The sequence below is a fragment of the Mastomys coucha genome, unplaced genomic scaffold (genome assembly GCF_008632895.1).
Source record: "Mastomys coucha isolate ucsf_1 unplaced genomic scaffold, UCSF_Mcou_1 pScaffold1, whole genome shotgun sequence".
NCBI lineage: Eukaryota > Metazoa > Chordata > Mammalia > Rodentia > Muridae > Mastomys > Mastomys coucha.
The window spans coordinates 52204386-52214628 of NW_022196891.1; the positions used below are offsets into that span (position 1 = coordinate 52204386).

Sequence of the window (10243 nt, forward strand, 5' to 3'; positions counted from 1 at the left end):
GATTAGCTCTGTAGACCAGGCTGGCCTTGAACTCACAGAGATCTGCCTGCTGGGGTTAAAGGCCTATAACACCACTGCCCAGCATATGCAGGCCCTTTCAGTTGACCTCAGCTCTTTTCTGCCATCTTGGTTCTCATTTGCTTTGGTGCCAGTTCAGGGTAAGAAAAAAGTCATACTCAGAGCCTCCACAGCTGTCTCTCCACAGAGCTCTAATCTCATGTTTCTCTCTCATCTTCTCCCAGAACCTGTCACATTTCACCCATGACAATCTTTGGATCGGTGAAATTCTCTCCGTCCTTGTTTTCCAGGGCCTTTTCTGTTGTCACCTCCCTTGGCAGTAAGTAGCCTGGCTCTCCTCCCTGCTCCCTCCTCACCAGGTCTTAGCTTTCGGCTCTTCCTTTTCCCTGGAGTTTCTTTTCTTTTAAAACATGTAACACTTCCCAGCCTTGTGAGCCACCCTTGAACAGGGGCCATGCTCGTTGATCTCTGTAGTATTCCAATTTAGTCTGTGTGCTGCCAAAGTGAGCAAGATTCTTTACTCTCATAAGCTCTGAGGAGCATCTCTAAACTTGACCACATCCCCCTTGGGAAGACATAGAAAGGTCCAGAAGCCTGCAGAAATGTTTTTCAAATTGTAAATCATTCCATATGGCTGGAGACAGCCTGTGAAGGGAGAAATGGCAAGAGGGAGCTAGGCCTCTAATAACCCAAAGTTGAGGAATTCACATCTGATTGTGAGGGTTGTAGAAATAGCTGCTTCTTTTTGTTTTATTTATTTATTTTTAATTTTCTCTGTATTTTGCCTAATATCCACTTCAATTTGTTTTGTTTAGTTTTGGTTTGGTTGGTTTTTTTTTGTTTTTTGTTTTGTTTTGTTTTGTTTTGTTTTTTTGAGACAGGGTTTCTCTGTGTAGCGCTGGCTGTCCTGGAACTCACTCTGTAAACCAGGCTGGCCTCGAACTCAGAGATCAGAGATCGGCCTGCCTGTTCTTCCCAAGTGCTGGGATTAAAGGTGTGTGCCTTCATAAGTGTATTTTTCTTCAGTTTATTTTTTAATCACAACTATAAAGCAAACACACACACACACACACACACACACACATACACACACAAATAGAAAACAAGAGAAATGAGCAACTTCCTGAATTGAGTCACACTTTTCAGTTTCTGGTTCCTGGTCCCTTCCTCAGAAGGGTCTCATAGCACCAGGTGAAGGTGACTTTGAAGACTTCTTTTGAGTCATCCCTAGGACAACTCAGGAAGTACACTCTGCTTGTGACCTCATTTATTCTGTCCTGCCTGAGATGCAACTCTCTCTTTTCTCATTGAGGAATCCCAAGAGCAGCAAGCTCTGCACTGGGAAGCCAGATGTCTGACGCAGAGATGAGTGGAAGGTTGTAAAGCAGACAGCTGGGCCAGCCCACACCAGACTTGCCCACTCGCCACATCTTTACAGCTGCTTTCACCGGGCCACAAAGCCAGCACCCCTTAAAAGAGTTTAGAGATGGAGCTTGGAGGACAGCCACAGAAATTGTAGGACAATAACCTCCTCCCAGTCCTAGTCCCAAGTCCCTCAGCTCCAGCTTCTTTGCTTTTAGTAATTTCTCCCATGGCCGTAAAAATAAAAGTCACTCTAGTCTCTAAAGTAGGTCACGTTGTGGGGGAAGGGAGCTGCTGAATGCAGATGTCAAGGAATTTTCAACCTTTTCCAAACCAAAAATAAAACTTGGAAACTGTCTGAAGAAAACGAGAGATAGAGCTGAAGAAAAGTCAGGGAGAAGAAGGTGGGCGGGGTGTGCTTGCCCTAAATTCCCTTGGCCGCCAGCAGACCTCATGCAGAGAATTTGACTCAGTGGCAGTTCCTCACCATGACTGCCCACTCCCTGCAACCCTGGATTCACAAGTCCCCAGTTCACTTCCCGCTGGCAGGATTCTGGTACTGATGTAAATAACTGCTCCCCTCTCCCACTCCTAGCCCCTCTCCCTGTAAAAAAAAAAAAAAAAAGCCTCTATTGATCAATCAAAGACTAGAGGGGGAGACAGGCAAAGAGGCCTTTTGGATTTCTCCATCCAAGTGGTTCTGAGATTCATTATCTGTGCTATAAAGCAGCGCATGCAGTTCCAGCAAAGGCTGGGGGAGAGGCTGTGGAGCCCACGTGTGGGCTCCCCTGGCTTTGCCTCTCCTCTCCTGCAACTGGCCACCAGCCAAGTTGGCTTTCAGCTGCTGCTCCTGTTTCCAGAGAGTAGACTCCCCTACCCACCCCTGCTATTATGCAGAGACTGGGGATCTGGTGAGGCACAGAGAGAGGATGACAACTTCCAGCCAACACAGCTGTGGCTCGGATCTCCAGGGTCTAGAGTTTAGGGAGACTTTACAAGTTTCATGGTCAGGAAATATTAATCTTCACTCTTCTTTAGTGAGTTGTCACATTCCTAATCGTGGCTCTTCCTCCCTGATAAGTCGGACTCTTTCTCAAACAGTAGGTGAGGACCCTCACAGGAGAGTGCGATGTCTTAGAAAGACCAGATAGACAAAAAGGAGCAGAGCCACCCATAGCATGGATGCAAGTATTTGTGCTGCAAAGGTCAAGACACTGCTGCCAGGCAGTAGCAACTTGGAGAAGCCCTGGTGGATGGTTATCCAGGATGCAAGAAGGGATTCAAAATGCAGAGCAGCCTGAGGCATCTTCTATCTTAGTTGAGAGTCCATGGAACATTGGTTTGCAGAGTAGAAGAGAATGGTTTGGTTTGGTTTGACTTTCCTTCTGTTACCTCAGAACAAACAAGCTCCCCCCAGCCAGTGCCTTGGTAAGGCAGGGGGTGGGATGGGGGTAGAATAAGCAAGTGGAACAGGACTTTCAGTATAACCCTGTGTTCTCAAAAAACTGAAAGGAGCCTTGCCTTAGGGGCTTGGAAGGCTGGCAGAGGTCCAGTTGAGAGAAAAGAAGCAGAGAGCTGGAACCAAGTTAAACTTGGTTAGAGGAGTCAGGAAGGGAAAGGGGATTCTCACCTTCCTCCTGTACCTTAGAGACATGGCTATGACACAGGCCTAGCGGCTAAGTCTCAAAACATATAGAAAATGCTTAGTTAGTCTAGGTTTACCAGCAAGCATCACAGACAGAGCCTACACCTGAGTCACCTGCTGGAGTGAAGGCCAGTTGCTCTTCCTACAGCTTCCCCAAGCTGACAGCAAGTACTGCTCACCTCTGTCCCTAAGTAGGCGGCCATCCAGTAGTGGAGATGGTTGTGGGTCTAAAGACGGGAGAGAGGCCCTTTCAGGAATGCAGTCCCTGGAGGCTTCCCTTCTCTGCCTGTAGGATTCCAAAGGCCTGAGACAAACCCCAGGACGCAATCCAGCAAAAATGACTTGGGCTCTATATCCCTCTGGGACAGAGAAATTGCTAGAGAGACTTTTTATTTTTAAAAATGCCATTCCCCCGGGGGAGGGGTTGGCATCATGGGGAAGGAGGCATTCCACGAGGAGGTATGTGTATTTTACACTCTGCTTTCCTATACTTTCTCTATTGTACCCTTAAGAAATATTATTGAAAAAGAAAAGGGCCTGAGCTAAGATGGAAGAGATTCCTAACATCAACTGTACTTCTGCTGTTCTTCCTCCCAGACCTTTCCACCGGGTAGAACTTTTAATTTGAACAACAGTTCAAAGGCTGAGAGACGAAATGCTCATTACTGGACAGAGTGCCAGGAATGCTGGGAAGCCAACCTCACTCCTCACCGAAGCCCAGCACCTCCCAGTGAAGGTTCCTTTCATAGTCTGAAGGTTGGATCAGCATTTCTTTTCATCTCATCTTCTTTTAGGAACTGCTGGGATAAAAGGGAGGTCTAGCAGAATGAAAATCTCACAAACAGGACAAGAATAAAATATTTAGGGCAAAAGACCAGAAGTCCTTTGGATATTCAGTTAACTGAACTAACTCTACTAAAAAAGTAAAATAATAACTATAAAGAAAAAAAATTCTGCCAAACTCCATGCCACAGTAGGAGGCTTTAGAACACAGCACCCCGGCTCTAAGGTACATTGGCACACCAAGGAAGCTGAAGAGATCCAGGTTAACCCAAGGATAACATGGGGGCAGATCTGTCATTAACTTCATTCCCAGTACTAACATCTTTTATTCTGAGTGTTCCACCAAAGAAGTTCAAAGACCCAATCCCTCAAATCCCCCATCTTAAAACCTAATCTATCATCAAGGAAAGGAAGGGAAAGCTGTTAGAAGCCACAGAGAGAACCAAGGCACTTGGAACAGCAGTTCAAACTTCCCATCATTAGTGGTTCCCCTCTCCTCCTCCCCATCCCCCCATACAAAGGATGGTTTCTCAAAGTGACATGGCTGGAAAGTGAACAGAATTCTATCACCATCCCTCTCTAGTCATGGGATCTTCTTGGAGTACTCATGAATTTATTTATTTACATGATTTATTTATTTAATGAGACCCTACTTGCTATGTAGATCAGACTGGCCTCAGACTCACAGAGATCTGCCTGCCTCTGCCTCCTGAATACTGGAATTAAAGGCCAAAGATGCCTTCAAGCATCTAGCTTTTGCATAGCTGTCAGAAGTTTTCAGCTTGGGAGTCTAGCTCAGTGGTAGAATGACCACCTAATATGTTTGGGGGTGAGGGGTTGAATTCAGTTTCTAATGCTAGAATGGTTAATGAAGAGAATGGAGACCCTCCCAATGTGGCCCTGCTCCAGAAATGTTAGACACTGTCTTTAGTCACACTGTATCTTACTCAGTTACAATAATCCTACTTGTGTCTCAAGATGTACAGACCTATGAACAAGCATGGCTTAAGAAACATTCTAGGCTGAGCAATTAGAGCTAAACATGGCTCTGTGGTGCTTTTGTTGTTGTTTTCCTTTACTCATATTGTAAGCACTTGTATGTCAACAAGAACTTTGTCCTTTACAAGTTTTCACTCCTGTTTACTCCTTCCTGAATATAGAGTTGATAAAAATCCAAGAAAGTCACAGGGTTAGTGAGAGACAGACACAGCAACCAACTCTACTGGTAGAGCAAAGCTTCATGCCTGCCAAATGTCCAGAGAAACAGAGAATAAAAAGCTCATATTTGCTGACAGGATCGTTTAAAAATAGAAACCTCCTCCTTCTCCTTCCCTACAAGTGCACACAATTCTTTTTACCACAGCATCTGATTTACACACACAGCTCACTTCTATAGCAACAAGAACAACAGCTGAGTGCTTCCTGAGTATGAGGTACTTGTTCTCTTTGGGGCCTGAGACAGGATCTGTGTAGGTAGGTTTGGCTCGCTTCAAACTGGACAGCCTCCTGCCTCAGCTTCCCGAATGCTGGGAATTACCTGCATGTGGCACCTCGCTGCAGTTAGGAAGTACTTTCTAAGACCATTAACTCAGTGATGTTCACAGCTCTATGAGGTAAGTACGATTATCCTAATTTTACACTTGAAAACAACCACAACAACGAAGCAGCAGTGTTAAAGCAACATGAAGTCCTCGGAGCCAAGTGTCAGGACTAAGGCATGAAAATGCAGGCACTCTGGCTCCAGAGCCCATGCTATTACAACAGTCAGTTTCTACAACACAAAGATATAAAGCCTTTTTTTTTCCCCCAATTTAATTTAAATTAAGCAGACACATGGTGCCACGGTTCACCTCTGCATGCAACTGAGGATGAAGAGGGACCTTAGTCTCATCTAAAGCAAACATACAGCTCTCTTCACACCAAATGTGACCCCCTTCAAATATAAAGCACACCATGACAGCTGTTCAAGCATAACTGTATTCTAGTAACAGGAAATGGTTGCAGAGTGAAGGCCCTGGGCACTCACTGTTTAAGATCCACTTAATGGATCTTTAGTAGTTATAATAGAGCTTAAGTAGCTAATTTCTGAAAGAAAACAAGACAATTGAATAACACCCTGATTAAAGCATGTTTTATTCTGTGTATTATTATTCTATATATTATGTATATATTATTATTATGGTGATGGAGCAGAAAGGTAACAGCTCCCCCGCTTAAAGAACCAGTCATAGTCTTACAGAAAGAGCAAAGCAATGGCCTGTTCAATCAATATAGTTCATATTAGAGCTTAAGCTAAGGCCAAAGAGTGTATTTCATATGCACCTTTTGTCTAAAGACTACATAGCCTTTGCCTCTCTCCTCATTTCTGTCCCTTAAGCATTCTATTTAGAAACTGGTGGCATCTTTTGAAGTACTAGCAATTATATTTAAAACTTAGTGTCTAATTGGTTTGCTCCTAAGAGAGTACCTCTTAAGTACTGCACACTTTGCCTTAGACAAAACGGTCTCTTTAAATTGCCTTTGCTGTCATCTGTTTAGCATGACCAAAAACACTTATGTCATCATGAAGGTGACAAGAGCAAATCAGGAAGTTCTGCTACATGAGCATTAAACTTAGCCAATCTTCTTTGGTCTCCTTCCTTCTCTGGATACACATAATTTCACTTTCAGACGTTACTTTCTACAACTAAAGTCAAATGACAACCTTGACATCTAGGGGACCACAGTGATGGATCTGAACATTTAGACAAGTAAGTCTCATAGGTTTCTTCATGTCTGGTCCTAGTAAGACTTCTGAAGTTGCTATCTAACCCCTACCCACCCCAATTCAAATCTAAAAAAATTGATCCATGGTCTATAGATTACCAGATCTGTTTTGGAAACAAAGTTTTGGTGGAGGTATTGGATACTGAAAGGCTGTAAGACTTGGCTTTTAATATTATTTAATGTTAAAGATTCCATCAGATGAAACTATAGAAAACCAAACTGGCCTGTCACAACTAAAAAGAAAACTGTAGTGGCAGGTCTCAAACTGACAGTCATTGATACCAGTATCTATTAGTCCTATGGATGGGGATGTGTGTGAAAACAAAAAACCAAGACCAAACCCTTAAACGTATCTCTCTTGATACTTATTCAAGTCAGCCAACAATGCCCCTAGCCTATGAATGGCTGATATTAAGACCACACCTTCCATTTCCCAGCCCGGCTGCCCCTCCCCGCACCTTGTTGGAAACCCAGACAAGTGATTATATACGTACAAGCAGGCAGTGTAGTTGCTTCAAAATATTTAATACGTGTTAGACACGTAAAGTTACATTTTTATACAAAAATCAATACAGAGAAGGAGAAAATACTGTACAAAAACCTTATCAGCTCCCCCAACCTTTATACAACAAAGACTGGAGTCACCGTATCTACAAAACCATAAGGTCCTTCTGCTTAGAGCTCGTCTGTAAACTTTGTTTCATTAAACACTTTTTAAAAGCACTGTGTAGTAAGTTCTGAGCTACAGCTTTTAAAAATATATCTTTTCTCTATAAACTCCGTATTTCCAAGCTTGAACTCTTCTGTGAAGTTCAGCAAGCTTTTTTTCCCCTGTGGGGAATTGAAGGTCCCTTAATGTTCTGCTTTCCCAGAGTAATCACAGGGTAGAAGCGCTTCTTCTGTGCCAGAGAAAGATGGGGAGGGTGGGAGAAAAATAATACAAGTCTCTACTCCAGACGAATTCCCTCTAGTCTGAGGAAATCCTGTGAGAAAATGCCACTCCCGCGCCCCGGTGCGGTCGTAGCTTTCATGAGAGGTGTGTGTAAAGTCCCTCTCTCCCCAAGATCGAACGGGGAACTCCCCTTCCTCAAGCCTTTCAGCAGCTTCCTTTTCTGTGCTGCTGGCAGAGGAAAGTCCCTGTCTGCACCCCCAAAGTCTCAAGCCCCGGGGAAGGGGTGGTGCATTCCAGAACCACAGAACAGTCTCAACACAAGACAAACTTAACACACGGACACACACAGAGACACAAAAGTTAACGATCGATCGTCCTCTTCCAATAAGCCTCCAACTCTAGGTCTCAGAATGAGATTCGAGAGCCACGGCCCAGCCGGGCTGCCCCTACAGGGGCGATGTGCTGCCGGGCAGCAACCAGTCTCCCCCACGCGCCCAGCGCCTTCGGTCTCGGCTCGTCCTCGCGGCCGGGAAAGGCCCCGGCCGCACTTCGGGAACTCCCGCTGCTCAAGCTCCAGCCGCTCGGGTCCCGGGGGCTCAGAAGGCCACGATGGCTGTGCTCCAGGGGCTCATGTCTCTCAGCACCGGCTTGTCGCAGCAGATCTGCCCGGGCTCCGCGGCTTCCGGGCTGCCCTCCTCCGCCTCCTCTTCCTCTCGGCTGCCGGCAGGGCTTTTCCGTAGGAGTCCCGAGAAGCTAGACCCGAAGATGCTGATGAGGTTTGCCACGTTCCCGGTCTCCATCTCCTCGTCGGTGTCCTTCTCGCCGCTGACCGGCTGCTCCTCCGAGTTCCGGCGCGGCTTCTTGAGAGGGATAGAGCCGGGCGCCGAGCAGCCCGCGCGGCCGCCACCCACTCCCGCGGCGCCACGCTTCCTGGGACACGGGGTGGGTGGTGCGGGGGACCCGTCCTCGGAGGACCGCTCCTCCACGGCCGGGGGACAGCCGCACGGGCGCCGCACTGCCCGGGGCCCCTCGGGGCACCCGTCCGAGCCGCCTCTAGAAGGCGCCGCGCGCGGACGCTCCACGCGGCCCCAAGCAGCTGCCGCCGAGTCCTCCTCTCCGCCCCGGAGAGCGTCCCCCGCTCCCGCCACCGCGGCCACCGGTTCTGAGCTTCCCGCTCCCGGCGTGTGGCACACCGAGGGGCGCTGAGGCTGCGGCTGCGGCTCGGGCTCCGGCCAGGCGGCGCGGGCGACCGGCGGGGGCGGCTCTCCCCAGCCGGAGGGTGGCCCGGCTACCGGCTCTCCAGGCTGCTGAGGCGGTGGCACCGCCGGGGTCCCCGCAGGGCCGGCCAGGTAGAGGCCAGGGCAGGGGTCACTCAGGTAGACTTGGCGGGCGCTGCGCAGCACCAACGACACCAAGAGGTTCTTGTGCAGCTTGATGCCGCCGCGCTGGACCCGCGAGTTGTAGATCTTGCCCAGGGAGATGCTGACGATGCGGTGAGCCTCCAGCTTGAACTCCATCCTGCCTCGGCTTCCAGACGATGGGGTGAACGTCTGCTTGCCTTCCGAAGCTGCGAGAGGAGCGGGAGGCGGGAACAGGTCCGCCTCTGTAGTTGAACCCTCGGCGTCTGAAAGCTTGGTGGAGAAAAGACCTGGTGATGCGTAGTCCCCACCTCTGCCGCTTCTTCTCAGACAACAGAACCGCCTGGGCCAGTCTCTCAACTGAGCGCAGCGGGGGCCACACTGCGCTTTATATATGCTCCTCGAACGCCAATCACAAAGCACCGCCAACCGTTCTGGGCGGGCAGATGCGCCTCGTGCGCCGCCTCCGACCAATCAGAGGCGGGGAGGGGCCCCAGGGCCTGTTCAAACGTTCGTCCCGCGGAGCAAGCTCTTAAAGGGGGAGATCGCAGGCCGCCCATTGATCAAGCGCGGTGGGATTTGCGTTCCGAGGCCCACAGAATTGTCTGTAGTAAGGGATTCCGCTTTGTGAGGTACCTTGGCACTCTGACTGGAACTTTCATTCGTTTAATGTGCTGGAATACTACTGCACAATAAAGTTCGGCTCCTCTCGGGTGCAATTTCCAGCTGCTCACAGCTGTTCCAGCTGTAACTTCTGGTCATTCTTGGCATAAATAGAAGCGATGACAATATATGACAACTAGCACGATATGTCTGAGATATTATTTTGGAGGTAGCCCCTTTCCCATTAGTGTTATACTCATCATTTGACTACAAACAAAAGGGGAGGTTCTAGAAATTCCCAAGGTTCTGCCTTATCAAGGAACAGAATTCAGATACAAGGTTCTTGGTTCTCACCTAAAGCTGGCATCTTTCATTCCGTTACCCAGATTCTCAGTTGTCGCGTAGATTAAATGGAAGATGTTACCTATTTCTCCACAGTGGTTTTGTCTGTTTGTTTAAAAACAAAACAACAACAACAACAAAAAACCACAGTAAGTGACTGATCCATTTTTGGGGAAATCTAGTAAGTTCTAAAAATACAAATAAAGAAGTTCTGGTTTCCTATATTGATTATGTAAATTTGTTTTGTGTCAAGTATGGGAAAAGGTTCCTAAAATTTTCCTGGTCAGTCAATGTAGTCCCGATCACTGAGTTTTACAAATCCCTGTCAAAAGGGTGGTGACATAGCGGGGCAGTGGTTGCTCACGCCTTTAATCCCAGCACTTGGGAGGTAGAGTTAGGCCGATTTCTGAGTTCAAGGCCAGCCTGGTCTAGAGAGTGAGTTCCAGGACAGTCAAGGCTATACAGAGAAACCCT

General features: G+C 47.7%; 1 protein-coding gene, 1 long non-coding RNA gene and 1 other non-coding gene across 4 annotated transcripts in view; 1 reads left to right on the plus strand and 2 right to left on the minus strand.

The window, feature by feature from the left end:
* The window catches only part of LOC116070633, a 10162-nt gene extending 6263 nt beyond the window's left edge, over window positions 1–3899 (plus strand). The window contains exons 5-6 of one of the 2 annotated variants that reach the window (XR_004110486.1): window positions 243–337; window positions 3623–3899. This is a non-coding gene — a long non-coding RNA (uncharacterized LOC116070633). The remainder of the gene's footprint in view (window positions 1–242; window positions 338–3622) is intronic. The other variant, XR_004110487.1, reaches the window with a different exon arrangement.
* On the minus strand, window positions 423–528 carry LOC116072040. Its single transcript, XR_004111289.1, has one exon. It is a non-coding gene; the product is annotated as a U6 spliceosomal RNA (small nuclear RNA).
* Window positions 3900–7078: 3179 nt separating the features above from the next.
* Ier5 (immediate early response 5) lies at window positions 7079–9391 on the minus strand. The gene has a single exon (XM_031385187.1). It carries the CDS (start codon window positions 8981–8983, stop codon window positions 8063–8065), a length of 921 nt encoding a protein of 306 aa, XP_031241047.1. The 5' UTR covers window positions 8984–9391; the 3' UTR covers window positions 7079–8062.
* Window positions 9392–10243: the final 852 nt, after the last annotated feature.

Coding starts and splice junctions, on each gene's coding strand:
- Ier5 (XM_031385187.1), bottom strand. CDS start 8,983: ATGGAGTTCAAGCTGGAGGCTCACCGCATCGTCAGCATCTCCCTGGGC.